Source organism: Mauremys reevesii, linkage group 1 (genome assembly GCF_016161935.1).
Source record: "Mauremys reevesii isolate NIE-2019 linkage group 1, ASM1616193v1, whole genome shotgun sequence".
NCBI lineage: Eukaryota > Metazoa > Chordata > Testudines > Geoemydidae > Mauremys > Mauremys reevesii.
This window is the reverse complement of record NC_052623.1, coordinates 275,452,654-275,472,531: the sequence shown is the minus strand read 5'-3', so window position 1 is coordinate 275,472,531 and position 19,878 is coordinate 275,452,654. Positions and strand designations below refer to the sequence as shown.

Below are 19,878 nucleotides of genomic sequence, written 5' to 3'. Positions count from 1 at the left end.
GCAATATGGCTCCATCAGAAGCTCTTGGATGACTTGAAAATCAAAATGGAAATCCACAAAAAGTGGAAACATGGATGAATTGATAAGAAGTAGTACAAAAAAAATAGCATAAGGATGTAGGAACAAAATCAGAAAGGCCACACAAAATGAGTTACACCTAGAAAGGAACAAAAAAGGCAATAAGAAGAGCTTATTGAAATGCATTAGGAGCAAGAGAAAGATGAAGGAAAGTGTAAGTTCTCTACTTAGCGGGGAAGGAGAGCTAAGAACTGATGACATCAAGATGGCTGAGTTGTTTAATGCCTATCTTAATGCTGACTGGATACTCAACACAATTAATATTAACAAGAAGCAGGAAGGAACGCAAGCCAAAATAGGGAATGAACCAGTTAAAGAATATTTAGATAAATTAGATGCATTCAAGTCAGCGGGACCTGATAAAATTAATCTTAAGGTACTTCAGGGACTAGCTGAAGAAATCTCTGAACCATTAGTAATTATCTTTGAACACTCATAGAGGATGGGTGAGGTCCTAAAAGACTTGGAGAAGGGCAAACAGAGAGTACCTATCTTTAAAAGGGGGAGTAAAGAGGACAGGGAATCCAGTCAGCCAAACCTTGATACCTGGAAAGATACTGAAACAAATTATTATACAATCAGTTTGTAAGCACCTAGAATAAAATAAGGTGGGTGGATGAATGGATTTGTCAAAAACAAATCAGGCTAAAAATCTACTTTCTTCTTTTGACAGGGTAAATGACCTAGTGGTTGGGTTGAGGTGCAGGAGAGAAGCAGTAGACATGATGTATCTTGATTTTTAGTATGTCTTTTGACACAGTCTCAAATTACATTCTTATAAGCAAACTTGGGAAATGTGACTAGATGAAATTACTATACGGTGGGTGCACAGCTGTTTGAAAGACCATTCTCAGAGTAGTTATCAGCGATTCACTGTCAAACTGGGAGGGGATATGTAGGGGAGTCCCACTGGAGAGTCAATCCTGGGTTCCAGTACTATTCAGTATTTTCATTAATGACTTGAATAATGGAGCAGAAAATGTGCTTACAAAATGCAACATGGACAAATTGGAGAATTAGTCAGAAATCTACAATTCAAAAAAGAAATTCAATAAAGACAAGTCCAAGTATTTCACTTAGGAAGGAAATATCATATGCGCAACTACAAAATGGGGAATAATTTGTGAGGTAATAGGACTGCTGAAAAGGATGAGGAGGTTATAGTGGAGCACAAATTGACCATGAGTCGACAATGTGATGCAGTTGTGGAATGAAAGCTAATATTTTGAGGTATATTAACAGGAATGTTGTATGTAAGACATGGGAGGTGACTGTTGTGTTCTGCTTGGCACTGTTGAGGCCTCAGATGGAGTATAGCATCCAGTTCTGGGTGCCACACTTTAGGAAAGATGTGAACAAATTGGAGAAAATCCAGTGAAGAACAATAAAGTGAGAAAAGGTTTAGAAAACCTGACCTATGAGGAAAGGTTAAAAAAACCCAGGCATGTTTAGTTTTGAGAAAAGAAGACTGAAGTGGGGACCTTAATAATTGTCTTCAGACATAGAATCATAGAACTTAAGATCAGAAGGGACCATTATGATCATCTAGTCTGACCTCCCGCAAAATGCAGGCCACAAAAGCTGACCCACCCACTCCTGAAATAATTCTCTCCCTTGACTCAGCTGTTGAAGTCCCCAAATCCTGATTTAAAGACTTCAAGTAGCAGATAATCCTCCAGCAAGCGACCCCTGCCCCATGCTGCTGAGGAAGGCGAAAAACCTCCAGGGCCACTGCCAATCTACCCTGGAGGAAAATTCCTTCCCGACCCCAAATATGGCGATCAGCTGAACCCCGAGCATGTGGGCAAGACTCTCCAGCCAGACACTCAGGAAAAAGACTTTCAATATCCCAACATTGACCCTCGGTACTAATTACCAGTGGTCGCACGTTATTGACCTATTGACTAAGTCACGTTATCCTGTCAAACCATTCCCTCCATAAACTTATCAAGCTTAATCTTAAAGCCAGAGAGGTCCTTCGCCCCCACTGTTTCCCTCGGTAGGCTGTTCCAGAATTTCACTCCCCTGATGGTTAGAAACCTTCGTCTAATTTCAAGCCTAAACTTCCCGACTGCCAATTTATATCCATTTGTTCTCGTGTCCACATTAATACAGAGCTGAAATAATTCCTCTCCCTCCCTGGTATTTATCCCTCTGATATATTTAAAGAGAGCAATCATATCTCCTCTCAACCTTCTTTTGGTTAAGGAAAAACCGAGCTCCTCAAGTTTCCTTTCATACGACAGGCTTTCCATTCCTCGGATCATTCTAGTGGCCCTTCTTTGTACCCGTTCCAGTTTGAATTCATCCTTCTTAAACATGGGAGACCAAAACTGCACACAGTACTCCAAATGAGGTCTCACCAACGCCTTGTATAACGGGACTAGCACCTCCTTATCTCTACTAGAAATACCTCGCCTAATGCATCCCAAGACCGCATTAGCTTTTTTAACGGCCACATCACATTGCTGACTCATAGTCATCCTGCGATCAACCAGGACTCCGAGGTCCTTCTCCTCTTCCGTTACTTCCAACTGGTGCATCCCCAGCTCATAACTAAAATTCCTGTTAGTCATCCCTAAATGCATAACCTTACACGTTAAAGGCTGTTACAAAGAGGACTGTGATCAATTGTTCTCCATGTCCACTGAAAGGAGGACAAGAAGTGATGGGCTTAATCTGCAGCAAGGGAGATTTAGTATACGTATTAGGAAAACATATTAACTCTAAGAGTAGTTAAGCAGTGGAATAGGCTTCCAAGAGAGGTTGTGGAAGGCTTTTAAGAACTGGTTGGACAAACACCTATCAGGGATGGTCTAGGTTTACTTGGTCCCGTTCTAGCATGGCGGCTGGACTTGATGACGTCTCAAGGTCCCTTCTAGCCCAACGTTTCTGTGATTCTGTGGTTCAAGATATTATTTTTACAATAATGTTTAATCATAACTCTATTAGAGGACTTTGGGTTCTGTCTGTTTCAATCTTGTAAAAATGTAGTTTGTCCAGTTATTTTAGTCTTTGTCTTAACACTTTTGTTAAAATAGAACTTAAGATTTTTGTATTTAATCTGTTTTTATAAAGATTTAATATTCATGTCTTTCAAAATGTTAATTTTTAGTCAAAAATAGAGGTTAGAGATGTTACTTAACTTCTGTTACATATTTAATAGGTCCGTGTGAACTCCTTAGTGTGCTTAGGAAAGATTTTGGAATATTTGGATAAGTGGTTTGTACTTGATGACATTCTACCCTTTCTACAACAAATTCCATCTAAGGAACCTGCAGTGCTTATGGGAATTTTAGGTAATGAATATTTAATTTCCCTTGTTGTTACGGTTTTGTTGTAATCTCTATATGGCATATTGGTAGTGCTGTATGTGTTTCATAGCTAACAATTTATGTAAAAGCCTATTAGCTGTTTTGGACTTCTCAGAGATTTCCTTTTTGTATTCCCAGTGCTCCTCTGTTCTCTATTAGATGTATTTGTAGTCTATGGGCTCAGTTCAGCCACAAGTATTCTCCACAGCTGTTGACCTATGGAGCTTCTATGGGTCCTTTGGTTTCCACAGCTGCAGGGGCTATCTGAATCTGCCTGAGAGCACTATAGATCACTGTCACCTCTGTTTCCTCTTCAGTAGTTAAACTGTAAAATCTGACTTTCCAAATAGCTTTGCTGTCCAGTAAAGAATCCCCTTACACCGCCCAGTTGCATTTCTCTTAAGCAGTTTCTTTCTGGATGCTAATGGGCTGGGTTCTTTGATCCACCAAGTTTACTTTGTGACACTTAGGTTACACAAAATGAGCTGAAAATGACTGGAAAATGTCCCAGGAGAATTCCTCCTCTTCAGAGGGGAATCTCCATTGCCATGGGTGGCTCCACCACTTATATCCCCCAGCAAGGGGAGGGGGCAAGTGAGCAGGGGCATATCTAGAGGGGCATACAATGAAGCTCAGCTATGACTGATCTTGGCTGGCTGAGAATAAAGGAGTCATAATTCTCTCCCTGTTGATATCCCATCTGCACTGTGCCCAAGCTCTGCTCAGACACCGTGGAGAATAACTCCTTAATTTTGGAGTGGTGTGCAGAAATAAACTGTGCAGACCTCTTGGATTATGTAGTCAGACCTCTTGATTAATACAGGTCAAAGCTTCCAGAAGGAACCCCTCCAGAAAGCAAGTAGACCACAACACTTTCACGGTTGCCAAGAGCAGGTCATGAACTCTCAGTATATGGGTGTCACTTGGGTTCAACAGCCACAAGAAGTTACCTTGAGCCACCCAGTTACTCCTTTCTTCTGTTCTGAATGTTAGGAAGTCAAGGTACCATTTGAGGGGGGCTGGGAACCCTTCCCCCCCAAGTTCTGTACGGGAGGTGTGCAAGCTCTCAAGTGGAGCTCTTAACTGCAATTAGAACAGAGGTGAAAGTGGGCCAGTACAACATACTGGTAAGAAGTGGCCACCAGAACAGGCCACCAGAACACAGCTGACGACAGCGCTTTAATGTCGCTGCCTCTTTTGATCCCCGCTGTCGGCGGCCCTGCCAATAGGGACCCTAAGGACAAGAGGGGCAGCTGCCCCAGGGCCCAGTGATTTAGAAGGGCCCAGGGCGACCGGCCACTGCTACCGCCGCAGTGGCCGGAGCCCCAGACCCTTTAAATTGCTGCTGGAGCCCCAGGGGGCATGGGCCAGGCAGCACTGAAGGGCTGGCTGTAGGAGGCTGACCCCCCCACCCCGCCCCTTCTGCCCGAGGCCCTGCCCCTTCCGGGGGCCCAGAGCTGGGCCTCTGTACTGGTAAGCCTTTTATGTTATTTTCACCCCTGAGTTAGTGTGAAATGTAAGTTCTACAGTGGAGAGGTGCCTGTGGGGCAGAGAGTCAGTATTTTATTTACAGAGGCAGGGTGATTAAAGATAAGAAAGGGCTGGTGATTAAATTAAGGATCTGGAAGTTTAGCCTGTAAAACAAGGGTCCCTGGGAAAGTGGGTGGGTGGGAAGGAGGAGGGGTTGTTTTAGAGAGAACATAGCCAAGCCCTTGGAGCCAAGGTTACATTCGGAAAGGGGGGAGATTTGGGGGCATAGGTGAAAAGAAGGGCCCAAAACCCAAGGGAATGGATAGCAGTGGTATAGAGAAGTTCCCACTCTACCTGTGGTACTTATGTGGTCCCATCACCATAGTATCTGAGCGCCTAGTTCTCCTCACAGCCCCTCGTGAGGTAGAACAGTGCTGTTGTTATCCCCATTATACAGAAGAGGCAAATGGTCCCAGGTGATTGGGATGGATGTCATGGTTGACAGCATGAAAAACAGCACTGAGGTCAGGAAGGATGGAGAATGAGAGTCAGATGAGTGGAGATCACTCAACTCCCAAGGGGTGACAGGTTCTGCCCCATGCTGGGTTGTAGAGCAATGACTGCTGTGCGGTTTTACATTTTAAAGAAAAAACATTTTGTTTTGTCATTTTTTGTTCTGAGTTCAAGAAAAGGAAGGAATCAAAAAGTGTCATAAGTATCAGATGTGTTTATGCCTCAAATTCTTAGGGTTTCAGCTGTATTCAGGCCAATTCCAGAACAAAGAACAGAAATTGCATCCACAGAGTCAAAAAAGTTGACTATTATTATGACATTGATTTTGTATTATTCACTGTGGACCATGTGTGTGCTCAGCAGTGTTCAGAATATGCCAGAAAACGTAGTCCCTGAGACAATGTGTATTAAATGTGTAGCCCTGGATAAGATGGGTTAGATATTTAAGTATGAAGTGTGTAGTTATTAAGCACATGTTAATATCTGTGAGTGGAGGCACTGGTGGCAATAGAAGTTTTACTGGATGAGGACTAGAAGGTTTGACTCTCCAACTTCCTTTCAAGAGGAAGAGTTGCCCAGAGTTCTTGTGCCTGTTTATTTTCTTTTCCTGCCTGCAGTGGCCCTGATATACCTCAGAAGTCTCAATTTTTTTCTCAACTTTAAAATGTGGATTTTTCTTGGTGTTTGGTTTTACATATTCTCCTGTGAGAACTGCAACTCAATCACGGTAGTGTTATATAGTGTTGTGTTTAAGAGCCTTCTGGAAAGTAACTAGCCTTTAAATGGAAGTAGAACCCCTAGAGCCCAAGGCACGTGCAGTATAAACTCGTAGGGCCTTGGCCTAGTAGGTTGTTTCCAAAGTTAAATGATCTATTCCAAGCTTGGTGAACTGCAAAAAAGTGATAGGAAGTAATCTAGATTTTTTCCACAATTGTTTCAATTGTATTCAAGAGTTAGTAACAAAGTAAGACTATATATTAATTTTTTTAAATCTAACCAGTGTCTCTTAAGTGACTTGACACAAGGTGTGAGAACATGTTAGTATTAGAGCTGAGTGGGTCTAATATTTATTTCTTTTTTATATATAGGAATTAGATACAGTGCTCCTATCAGCTAACTTCTAAGTTATCTGCCCAAAACCCCCCCACAAATCCTAGAGTTTTCAGGTGCCTAAATAGCCCCTGGAATCATGGTTAAAGTCCCCATCTCCTCCACCACCACCACCAAAAACTGAAATGCTGCCCCTGTTAGGAAACCCTGTCTTTTTGTGCCCAGATTACACTGGATTTCAATACTTCAGTCCTTCACCTTTTGTTTTTTCTAGTTTTGTGTTTAGTTGCAAATGAATCAGTTTCTTTATGTACAGATTTTTCCCTGGTACTCTGACTTTTGAGTCCTCTGTTCAGTTTTATTATCAGTACGTATAGTATGTATAGTTTTCTTGGAGCTCATTCACAATATTAACTACTAAACTACCGATCTTGCTATTTTAACCTTCTATACCAGGTATTTACAAATGTACATTTACTCATAAGAAGTTGGGAATTACCAAAGAACAACTTGCGGGAAAAGTATTGCCGCATCTTATTCCTCTTAGTATTGAGAACAATCTTAATCTCAATCAGGTACGAACACCGTTTTAATTGTTTTTGCACACTTTTACCTAATGAGCTGGTCTAGAAGGAAATACAAAATTAACATAGTTCTCTGACAAAATAGTTTATATGTTAGTGCATTTCAATGTGACTATAAACAATGATAAAGGCTTCCAGTGATCCTGTCAGAATTGATCAGCTTAAAGAGCAGTGTTTGTATAGTGGATCTGGTCAGTAATTCTAATTTAAGATTCTAAATGTGATGTTTTCATCTTTAAACATGTTGCATCCATTAGTTATCACTAGATCTTCAGTTTTCCTCTCACTCTATCTTAAATTAAAGTTTATCCTAGAATATTTTCACTAATATTTGCCAATAAAATCCAGTATAGCTTAGTAACTGAATTACATATCTTCAAATGTAAGAAATTGTCAGCTGATAGTCTTGACTTATAGTTAATAGACGCATGAGAGAGTATGTAGTTCAGAATAACATCTAAAAGACCTACATTTACTTTCTGGCATTTTAGAGCATTTCTGGTTTTCTAGCCATAATGTCAGCACTCAAAAAAGTAAGTAAATATTTCAAACTGTGGGACTAAAAATAGAGGAACTGAAGTCAGCATGTCACTTCCCTGATCCATACTCCTTCTGCTCATCTGTTGTTTTTACACTATAGACAATGATTTAATCAAGAGACTGACGAAAAACTTGTCTGAGTTTGCAGATGATGGATGTAGACTATAATAAACACTATGGAAATATTTAAACAAGATTAACTTTACAAGGCTGTTGGAAAATTTTACATTAGCAAACATATGATACCATTCAAATATGCCACAAAAATAATCAGGACAAAATGTAATGGGATTTAATCAAAGCATCAGAAACAAAAGGGCCATGGAGTAATACACCTCTACCCTGATATAATGCTGTCCTCGGTAAAATTTCTTAGCTCCCGTGTTATAGGTGAAACCACGTTATATCAAACTTGCTTTGATCCACCGGAGTGTGCAGCCCCTCCATCCCCCCCCCGGAGCGCTGCTTTACTGTGTTATATCCAAATTTGTGTTATATCGGGTCGCGTTATGTCGGGGTAGAGGTGTATTGCAAGGTCTTCTAAATGTCCTGGTAATGTAATTAACCACCTAATATTAATACAATACAAATCAAAAGCTAGAATGCATTCTTAATGTTTCCACTTGCAGCTTTGTTTACAAGTGTTGCCAGTAGTGTAGCAATGCAAATATATTGCTGTAAAAAAAAAAAAAAAAAGGTGAATTCCTAAGAGGAAATTTTTAGAAAGTAAATTGGCTAAGTAACACCCAATCTTTTACTTGGAGCTGCTTGAGAGACCCTGTCACTGGCTACTTGCTGTGATGTATTTCAGTTTCAGCACCACATTACTCTGCTCGTAGTGGGGGTATACCGCATGCAAAGTAGCAAAACCAGATAAACTTAACAGGCTTTTAGAAAAATTACTGTATCTGTGCATACCTAACATAGGTTTTATTAACATACTGAACAGTTGTTTAAAGTTCTATATAACTGGATTTCTAGCAATAAATGATGTTAGAACACAATGCATTTTTTTATATATTTACCATCACAATGCAAATCTTAACTTTTCACCCATTTCCTTTATAGTTCAATTCCTTCATTTCTGTCATAAAAGAGATGCTTAGTAGATTGGAGGTTGAACATAAGACCAAACTTGAACAACTTCATATTATGCAAGAACAGCAAAAGTAAGTGTGTGTGTTGTAATGCATCTCAGTTCCACCTGTATGAGCAAATGTGAAACATCTCTAGCTGTAGCAGCACATGCAGTAGAGCAGGGATCGGCAACCTTTGGCATGCAGCTCACCAGGGTAAGCACTTTGGCGGGCCGGGCCGGTTTGTTTACCTACCGCATCCGCAGGTTCGGCCACGGAGCTGCGGAAAGCGACGGCCAGCACATCCCTTGGCCCATGCCGCTTCCTGCAGCCCCCATTGACCTGGAGCGGCGAACTGCGGCCAGTGGGAGCCGCGATCGGCTGAACCTGTGGACATGGCAGGTAAACAAACCGGCCCGGCCCTCCAGGGTGCTTACCCTGGCGAGCCGCGTGCCAAAGGTTGCCGATCCCTGCAGTAGAGCCTTCAGTCATACAGTCATTGATCACTCTCTCACAAATGGGCAGTCTTATCTCACCCCCCCCCCCCACCACCACTTTCTCAGCAAAGATTTGAGTCCTGTATTGAGGTCTTGTATTGTAACTAAAAATTAATTAGTTTTATAAAATATAATACTGTACACTTACTGCAAAGTGTTGTAATAAAAATAAAACATTTTTGTCAGATTTTTTTCTTCAGTTTCTTAGCCTCTTCATGCAATATGGTAATCCACTATAGAGCTCCATTATTTAATATAGTTCTGGAATATGAAAATATATTTAAACAGTTGGTTTTCAGTAATAGTTGAGGACTGAAAAATTACATTGGAGAAAAATTGAGTTCTTTCAAAAACAAAACTTACTGAAGACTCTAGGGCAGTGGTCCCCAACCTTTTTCGTCTGGCGGGCGCCAGACGACAAGCCACAGAGGACCATGGCGGCGGACTAGCATCTGCCGAAATTCCGCTGACAAGCAGCAATGTCAATAGGCGTCGCCGCCGATTTCATCAGCGATGCCTCTGGATGACGCAGCTTGTCGGCGGCATTTCGGCGGATGCTCATCTGCTGGCCAGTATGCGGGCACCATGGCGCCCGCGGGCACTGCGTTGGGGACCACTGCTCTAGGGATATTGTATGGGATTTACCATGGGTTTAAATCAAATTAAGCTAAACTAGCTATACATATCTACTCCTGTTTAGGAGAGAAACAAAGAGTATTTGAAATTGGCCTTAAATAACTCACTACAATTTTAAATACTGCCTTTTCTAATCTGTCTCATGCATGCGTGCTCACTCTAAATACAACAGTGTTGTGATAAGAAAAGTTTTCTTTGTTAATTCTCTTTAGAATTATGAACTTTGCTGAATTAGGGTCATTGCTTTGACTGGGAGCCATCTTTTTGTAATATTTGTACTCTGTACTACAGGTCTTTGGATATAACTAATCAAATGAACGTATCTGAAGAGTCAAAATCTAATAGTACAGGTAATCAGGTAAGAGACAACATTTTGCATTGGCTACACACAGGCATCAAATTTGAAATTATCTCTGAAATATTTGGTTTATCTTTATCATAAATTACAAAATTTAAAATTGTTCATGGATAATCTTTTTCAATTTAAACAGATTGACAAGGTGTTTAACAGTACTGGAAATGACGTTCCAACTAGTGGATCAGATAATAAAGAAAATGGATTGTCATCAAAACAGAAAAAGGTAAGCTCTTTCTGAAGGTGTTTTGTTATGCAGATACCTTGTGTAAAAGGCAAATGTGTTGGAAGCCAAAGGCCTGTGTTGTACGAAAAAGTATGCATGTAAGCACCTATCATATTTTCTTTAAACATTAAAATACAACTGACCAGTTTTGCTCAGCACTGCATTCTGAATGTCCACATGGTGAGGAACATTGAGAAATGTTTAAATTCTTCATTATGTTCCTGAGTCTCTTTGAAACAGTTTTACTGAAAACTGACATTGTTTGTGACACCAGCAGTATAGGCAGCAAGTAATATTATCAACTAGTTTCTTTCCTACTTCACCACCAACAAAACTGCCCAGGACGCCTGCTGCCTGCATAGGAACAGTTTAAACTCAGCTGTTCACTCCCTGGTTCAACCCATGGGATTAGGAGCCATTTCTGGCATCCTTGTTAATTTCACTCATAGTTGTTGGGGCTAGAGGGTAGAGGGGAGGAGAGAAACCAATGTGACAGTGACTTTTCCCCTTCCACTGGCTTTTATTAGCTCTGGATTTAAGCTGTGCAGCCAAATGCCTGTTCTATTCTACCCATGCCTTGGTCTCACCCCCTCCTCCCCCGCCAACTGTGAGTGAAATTAACAAGGATACTAGAAATGGCCCCTAATCCCATGGGTTGAACCAGGGAGTGAACAGCTAAATTTAAACTGTTCCTATGCAAGCAGCAGGCATCCTGGGGAGGCTTCTCCTTCAGCCAGTCCCCCTGCTCCCTTCTGCAATTTAGAGGGGAGCCGCTGCAGCCTCTGCTGAGTGCGAGGGGTTGGGGGAACACGGAGCCTAGCCATGTCGGCAGCCTGACTGGAGGAGGAGGGAGGAGAGAAATGAATGTGACAGTGAGTTTTCCCTTTCCAAGCTTTTATTAGCTTTGAGTTTAAACTGTTTTTTATTCAGCCAAAAGAGGTGAAAGTAAGACAGTACTCAGTGCTCTACTTATTTGCCGGTACGCTGCTGCACCTTTTTTTACCGGTACTCCGTACCGGTTTACTTTCACCTCTGCAATCCACAGATACAAACATAATTTTACAGTAAATTAGTAGTTTAGATTTTATCATCAGATTAAACATACATTATTCTCAAGAAACACCAGTTCTTCCAAGAAACACCAATTACAATGACTTCACAAATTTTTTTTGTCAGATTATATTAGCTGATATTTCTATTTCAACCAATACATGAGAATACCTACATAAAATATGTTGATTTTTTTAAAACCCAGCAAATTATGGGTCAGAGGTAAGGCAGCTGTGTTGTAATGAAATAGCCATTTCTTTATACTCATTAAGAAATTATGTGAGCAGTGTTAATTTTATGATATCCTTAACAATTCATTTCCTTGCTTTTTAACTACTTGGGTTTTCTAAATGTGATACGTTTTTGTGATAAGTTTTTGTCACTTAGCAACATTAGCCAGTTTTGAAATGAAGTTTATTTTTGGAATAAAAAGTATGTACTGTATCATTAAATAGCTAGGACTGTCATTTATATTTAATATACTATAAATTAGGTAACTAGTCATGAGACATACTATCCAATGTTAATGCTAATACTTTTTGTTTTAAAGGTGTCACTTACACTTGAAGAGAAGCAAAAGTTAGCAAAAGAACAAGAACAGGCACAAAAATTGAAAAACCAGCAACCACTTAAGCCTCAGTCACACACAATCACAGCTCCAGTCAAACAGGTGAGAAAAGATCTTTACTGAACAGTTTCCACGGTAACCTTGCCCCTACCTCCTTGCAAGTACTGTATGTGTTATAAAAGTGATCATTTTCTATGTCGTACCTTCTTGATTTACTGACATTCCCCACTCCCCCTTTTCAGTGGTGTCAATACTATAGAGTCAATGTAGCTAAATAATAACAAATTGTGTTATTTTCTGCCTAGTGCCTCAATAGCAATATTAATAGTATTTATTATTTATGACACAGTAGTGTCCAGAGGCGGCAACATGATTTGGAGTCCCATTATTCTAGTTACAATACAAGCTTGCAGGAAGACAGTCTCTGCTCCAAAGAGCTTACAGCCTAAATAGATAAAGATAAAGGGAGAGAGGAGGACAGGAATGCAGCACATAAGCAAAGCAGAGTGGTGGTTTGCATGCTGTTCATTACACCTTTTTTCAAGTTATGTCTGTGTAAGGTAGGAGGAAATGAGTTAGCAAGTATGAAGAATAGGAGAAGAGATAGAAGGATGGGAGATATTTAAGGATAAAGGATCAAAAAGGTGATTAGGAAAGAGAGAGGACAGAAGGGCAAGGAGCATGGAGGGTAGGTAGAGCAAGGCTGGCATCAGAGGGGTTCTGATGAAGATGAGATTGGAGCAAATAGTCACTCAATAAAGGAAAGAATTCCTGGAGTTGAGCCTACAGAAGCAAAGCCTGATGAGATCACTGACAGTGGCAGATTTAGAGTTAGTGGTGTCCTATGCGCAGCTTCATTTTCAGGTGCACCCCCTACCCCTTGGGACTCAGCCAAGAAAAAGAACATTCTCTCTTATGTCTCTCCCCCCTATTTTTCATTCTTTTTTTTCTTCATACTCCTCCTATATTATAAGTAATGGGAAGTAAATGAAAATAAAGTGAGGTACCTTGATTGGGCAGAAGGGGCTGTGGGGGGTGGGCTCTGGGAGAAAGTTGGGGTGCAGGCTCTGGGCTGGGGCAGGGGGTTGGGGTGCGGGACGGGGGCGGTGCTTACCTTGGGAAGCATGGCTCCCAAAGCGACCAGCACACACATCCCTCCGGCAGCGGCTCCTAGGCGACAGGAGGGGTGGGGGGCGGCAGTGGGTCTCCGCGCACTGCTGCTCGCAGGTGCCACCCCCACAGCTCCCATTGGCCACAGTTCCCAGCCACTGGGAGCTGCGGAGTCGGTGCTCGGGGCGGGGGCAGGACACACACACCCACACCCACATGCTGGCTGCTTACGGGAGTGAAGCGAAGTGGCACAGAGGGAGGGAGGCAGAGCAGGCAGGGAGCTGCCTTAGCCTTGCTGCTGGCACATCTCTGTGTGCCCCTTGGTGGGGAGGGGACTGCGGGTCTCTGTGCGCGGGCAGGGGCAGCACGCGGAGTTGCCTCCCAGGCCACGGGCGCACAGAGATGTGCCAGCAGCCGTCCGCTTCCAGGAGCGGCGTGGGGCCACCGGCCACCGCATGCAAGCAACCTCCCTGCCTGAGCACTGCTGCACCGCCAGCTGGGATTTGGGGGCAGGTTGTCAGATATTTGTCCTGCATTTTTGGGAGCACCTTGTCGTTGGGGGCCCCATGCCACCGCATGGTTTATTTCATGGTAAATCCGCTCCTGATCACTGATGTCCTGAGGGATTGTGAAAGCCTTTTCTGGCACAGAAATCTGGTTCCTGGGTGCTTTCAGTATCTCCTGGAAGAATATTCATGGTCCCGGAGTTGGGGTCCCATTCTCATCCTGGTTCTGGCTTGGGGAGTCTGTTCTGGGGTGCTGTTTCATCCTCTGTCAGTTCACATGACTCCAGAAAGTTAATTTGTTGTTGTCTGGTTATGTACAACAGAGGGAAAAAATCCAGCTTGATTTTTAGATACAAGAGGAGCTTGCAGTGTTGATATTTGAAAAAGTTACATTGATTTGTTTGTGGCGGCTGTTGATGGTAGATACACACAAAAGATGTTTTCTGGCTACTATCTTGCTTTAAGAATATTACAGCAACCTTTTCTTCACTTTGGTGGGATAGTCAGAACATGATTTACATATTAATGTAAATATTTTGTGTACCTTAGTTTTCTTTAAAAGTTTGATAGATCTCATTACAGTAATTTCACTTAAACGTGGCTTTGCCTTTTATGTGAGATTAATTTAAACTCTGTTCAAAGTAGGGTTGGTCGTGGAAAAACTTGGGGCAGGAGGACTTGTTTCCTTCCCCTTTTTTTCTAAAATGGGGGAGGGAAGGAACGCAGAGAGGGGGAAAAGAAGGGAGAAGACTTTGTCTGTCTGTCTGTCTGTCTTTCTCCACACACCTTCCTGTGGGGCAAGTGGGGAGGAGAAGGTAGTGGGGGGGAAAAATGATTTTTTCCTTCTCACTCTATTACAAAATGAAAAATAATGTTGTTGTTGTTGTTGAAAACCTTTCTGTGCAGCACTAAACTAGGATGGACTTGTTTTTTTACACCCTTTAATCTGAGTATACCCACTTTGCCGATCAGTGAATGTCTCCCATATTTACAGCAATGGGTGTCAGCGCTCCTTTACCTATGGTTAAAGACCATAAAACCACATCTTAGTTATTCTTCATATTTGAAGTCTCTGTGCAACTTTTATGATTTCAGACCAATATATATATTGGTGCAGCCCAATACATTTTGAAGAGGACAAAATGCCTGTCCTCAGATAGGAGCATGCAACTTTCAGTGACCTCAGCAAGAGTTGTACATACATGTGAAGGCTAAATTTAGACCCATATATGTAGAAAATGTGTAATTTATAGTATAGAATATTGATTTACTGAACATATGCTTAGTGCATCTTCTTCAAAATATCAAAGGATCTCAGTGCACATATTTCATAGAGAGATTTTTCAGCATGATACTGTGTGAGTATTTAGTCATGTGACTCACTTTGACTTTAATGGAATCAATTGTGTTCAGTTCTCTCAAGCTGTGCTGAAAATTCTTCTCAAGCAGTCTTAAAAGTGTTAGTTTAGAAAAACAATATTTGCCAGACTCGGATGCCAAATCTGTGGAACAACTCAAACACCTGAATACCAAAATAACCAAATTGTCCTTGTATAAGGTAAAGAAATTAACTTTTATGCCAAGTTTGAGTGAAACATGGAATAGAATTAATTTCAGCTTCTGAAAATTGGGGTTTAAAAGAGTGCCACCTGTATCTTAACTGCAGAAGCAATGTAATAAAGTGGTGTTTGTGTGTCTGTAAGCATCAAAAGCATGTAACTACACTTGTATGTTTTGCAGACAAAGGACTTGACAGATACCTTGATAGATAATATGTCGTCTTTGACCAGCCATTCCATCAGCAAACCTAAAGTTGCTTCTTCAAGTAGCTTCTCTTCTGTCCCATCTATGGGTGTTGGAATGGGATTTTTATCACCTGTTGACAGCACAAAGAGAAACATAGCAAATGGACTAAATACTAATATGGGATTTCAGACTTCTGGATTCAGCCTTGGGGCAGGTACTACAAACCAGAATTTCTTCAGTAGTCCAGCTGCAACTGGAATGACCAAGATGAACATGGTACCAACTGCCAACGTGCCAAACTACAGCCCTGTGAGTGCTACCTCTGGAATCTCACAGCCGACACAACACAACAGATCCCCAGACATGTCTGCTTTAGATAGTCTTTTTGGTCCTCAAAAACCCAAAGTTAGTATGAACCAATTGTCACAACAAAAACCAAACCAGTGGCTTACTCAATTTGTACCGCCTCAAGGTTCCCCGGGTGCAAGCAGTTCTGTTTTGGGACCACAGATGAACGCTCTAGGACAACCTGGTTTTGGTATGCAGGGTAATCCTTTCTTTAACCCTCAGAACTTTGCACAGCCAACAAACACCATGACAAACAGCAGCTCAGCTAGCAATGACTTAAAAGATCTTTTTGGGTAAAATGTTTTGCTTTCTTTTTCAAAGATTGATACAATTTGAATGATGGGTAAGCTGATTAACATCTTTGTATGATTGGTAAAAATTTGACTTGGGGAAACTTTCCACCTAGCAAAATAAAGACTTGTACTGGAAAAAGATTTTGTTTTCAGGCTGACCTGGTAATGCAATAGAATCTCATAATTGTCAAGTTGTCTTATGTGATAAATAATCTTGGACCTTTTCCCCCAACTTCAGGGTTTTAAGTCAGTGTACATCAATCTGCATACATCCATGCACAAAAGCAGAAGCTAAATATTTCATAATTGTTCAGAGATTTGTTCCAAATAGCTTTTGGATTTGTGTAGTTTTACGCAAATTGAACAAAAATGGTTAAGTTGTAATAAGCTAATTTATATTGTTTAGTGCCCCCACAATATGCAAGTCTCTGTTCAATGTGTGCTAAATCCTGATGTGGTATTGATTTGGACAGCATAAATTTGGTATGACCCTGAGTTGTACTATGACACACCATGGGATTACACTGCATCCAATTGTCTAGTTTTTTTTAGCCATGTTGAATGAAAATGTCTCTAATCATGTATAAGAGACTAAGGTTTTGAAGGGAAATGTTTTGGCTTTCACTTTATCTCGTTAGAGAGTAAGAAGGGTTAATACAGCAGTAGTGTTCAACAAGAGTAAAGTGATAATGGTGATCATTCTAATTCTCATTAAAACAGAATGGAGATTTTGGGGGGTGAAATTGTGATATTAACTCCTAAGCAATATCCAGTTTAGGACACAGAAAAGCACTGCTCCAATAGTCATGCTAGATTATAACTTGCTTCATGATTTTTGATTCCCGATTTTCAGCACCAGAGCAAGAGCCGTGTACCATTGATGTTAAGCCTTTCTAAATCCTGCTTAAAACATGGTGGGTAACTTAGTCAATCATGTATATTGTAAGTGAAATATTTCTGTGTTTTAGTGGCTAAGACGATCTGCCTCAAAATTGGATATAGCTTGCATAGTTACATGGAAACATTTTGGTCACTTAACATTTTCTATATATATTAGAGGAGACTGAAGAGGACTGCTCAAAACTAGTGCTGTGTATAGTTATGTGAAAAAGCAGTCTGCCATGATTGCCTTGATTTAAAATAAACAATTACTCAGATTTTTTTTCTGCCAAACTCTTATGAAGGACAAATGCATATGAAGTGAATTCTCAAAAGCAAAACTGTAAGCACTAGATTTGGTGACTAGATAACTAAATCCTTTTAATGTATTGCTCCAAATTTAATAAAGTTCTCCAAAAATTTAAGCAGTAGTTTCTTCTGCTTCCAAACAGGTAGATGTTCAGCTTGCCCATGATAGAATCTTTTGTCTGACAGTTACTACAGTTTGTTTTTAACTCTTTCCTAGGAAATTCAGGAACCTTCTTGTGTAATATTTAGAAGACTATTTAGAAGACTGACTATTTTGAGAAGGAAAGAACTAGTTCACTTTTTTTTATAGAAAACTTGTACTTTATTTTTCAAAGCCTTTCGCTGATGAAATTGTTCTTTCAGTTGCTGCTTAAGAAACCAAAGGGCCTTATGCTGTAAATGTGACTTGTACTTTGTTAAATTATATTTCCACAGTTTTAAGCAGTAAAAACGTTAAAATGAATCTTTTTAAAATACCTGTGTATTATAGCTACTGCCTTAGTCCTTTTGTTTTAAAATATCTGGGACCAGTGGGGGAAAAAAAAAATTTTAAACGCACATTGTATGTGCTGTTGATATTTTTGGTAGATATTGTAGGTTACATTGAATTAGCAGCATAATTTAAATGCGATACTAGGACTACTAAACGTTTTCGATACATATATGGTTAATGACATTCTATACTGTGGGTGATCCTAATGTCTTTTTTTATATAAATCAACTTGCACATCTGATTTCTGCGAGATGTACTTTATTAGGGCAATCTAAGGCAAAACTTTGAAGAATTACTTGAGTCTGCATTCTCCTGAATTATGTGGGAAATAAAACAGTGTTAAAAAATGACCACTGTTAATATAGCTTGTTGTAAAATCTGTCATCCATGGAAGAGATGCACTCAAACCAAAAAATTCTAATCTGGGTTTTGACCACTCCTGTGCTCGTGACCGTCCCACACATAGAGTTGGGGGGCATTCAGGGCATTAGGATTTTGGTTCAGCCTATTAGAGAGAGGGGGGACAGTTGAAAAATTTGGAATTTTGGGTCCATGATTTTAGTTGGGCCAATCTCCAATTCCAAGTATATAGGGTAGTTCTTTGTAAACTATTTTTATGCCCTGAAGGGTTTATTTTCGAGAGAGAGAAAGATTGTACAAGAGGTAATATACTGGATAAATGTTTCTGTCTGGCTTGAATAATTTGGAATTTTTTTTGTGCAGCACTTTGGTGCAAAATTTGTTTCCCTGTGAAATGAGGCATAGCATCCAAAATCCAGAGTTCTATGCCTACGTAATGCTTCTTGGGCTCTGTAACAAGAGGGATTGTTTACGAAGCTGACTCTATCTCCAGGTGCTTTTGCTCACCCCCAAGCCACAATGATGGGTTGAACTGCAGATAGTAGTATATCATGCAGTCTAAGTTAATACTACTGGATCAGCAGTAAGATATATATCTGGAATCTGCAGAGGTATTAGGGAAAGGATAGGGGAGAAATACAGAGACAATGTTACAGAAGATGGCCATGCCTCAGGCCTGCCATTTTCCTAGTAAAGGAGGGAATTCCATGGGTTCAGAGGTAAGTCGGGAAGATGGGTCACACCTATACTGCCCCTTCTTTATTTTCTGTATCTGCTATTTTTTTCTCTCCATGCATTTAGCCCTCAAATGGAATGGAAATTTGCTTTGAAATTGATATTAGCTGTAGGCAATGTGTAGAAAATATTTATATTTGTATCACCAAAATAATCATGCACTGTAAAATTAATGGTGTTGTGTTGTCTTGAACAATTAATGCAGGTTTTACGTTTCTGCCCTTCACGCTGAAATGAACCTTAAAAATATGTGCAAACATTGCATGCATCAAGTACATTTGTTTATGTAACGCCCCAATCCTGCACTTACATCTATGCGATCAGACCTCCATTGACTGCAGTAGAGTTCTGTGTGGGTCTGGCTCTTAGTCAAGGATTGCAGTCCAGGTGTGTTGTAACTCGTATTTGTTAGAACTGAAAACTGGAGTGAATATATCAAAGCAAAAAAGGGATAAGGGAGCAAGTTTCCCTTTGATCCACTTCACTGCCACTTTTTTAGTGTAAGACAAAATATAAACACTGGGGAAATATAGATGCATTTCCTCTGTGTGCGAGCATTAGTTGTCCTCCTGCTGTTCTGCCATGCAGTATAAATTAGTGACTATAAGCCTATTCATAGGCTTCTGGCTCAGACCCTTTTGTACTCTAAAGTCTGGAGAATTCTGTGAAAAACAAACAAAATCAGTAACACAAATTAGCCTTTTCAATGGGGCCACAGTATTTAGCGGCTTGAAGAACCTGCTCGACTAGGGCTGATAGAAAGTTTGCCTGGACAAGTGAGCTGAGGGGGGGCCATGGAACTGCCGACTCCTTTCCTGGGAGGGAGGGAGCTGAGTAGCTCCTGAGCTGATATCTTTTTCGGGAATCCAAGAGTGGAGGAGGGGAACAGAGCTGCTGCTTTTCCCATAAGGGTGGAGGATATGGAGTGGAGTTGCCTATGTGGAAGACCAAGGACTTCTTGCATATGCAGAAGGGTAGTAGCATCAGAGCCTTGCAAAAAGGTACTGAGCATCCATTATTGAAAAGGAGGGCAGATTTCATTGCGGGGGTGGGTAGGGTATCAGTTGACTATTGGGGGCACAGTTGGTTATCATGAGGGAGGGAAGATGTGGTAACGTGAACAAAACAGGTGTGACCTTGGG

The 19,878-nt window shown here is 40.8% G+C and overlaps 1 protein-coding gene across 1 annotated transcript in view; it reads left to right on the top strand.

Moving 5' to 3' along the window:
* SCYL2 (SCY1 like pseudokinase 2) overlaps positions 1-19,563 on the top strand; it is a 55,710-nt gene extending 36,147 nt beyond the window's left edge. The window contains exons 12-18 of the mRNA XM_039494776.1: positions 3,245-3,377; positions 6,882-7,000; positions 8,618-8,718; positions 10,050-10,116; positions 10,250-10,339; positions 11,940-12,059; positions 15,314-19,563. Of these exons, the coding sequence (XP_039350710.1) occupies positions 3,245-3,377; positions 6,882-7,000; positions 8,618-8,718; positions 10,050-10,116; positions 10,250-10,339; positions 11,940-12,059; positions 15,314-15,964 (1,281 nt within the window). The 3' untranslated portion in view covers positions 15,965-19,563. The remainder of the gene's footprint in view (positions 1-3,244; positions 3,378-6,881; positions 7,001-8,617; positions 8,719-10,049; positions 10,117-10,249; positions 10,340-11,939; positions 12,060-15,313) is intronic.
* The last annotated feature ends 315 nt before the right edge of the window (positions 19,564-19,878 follow it).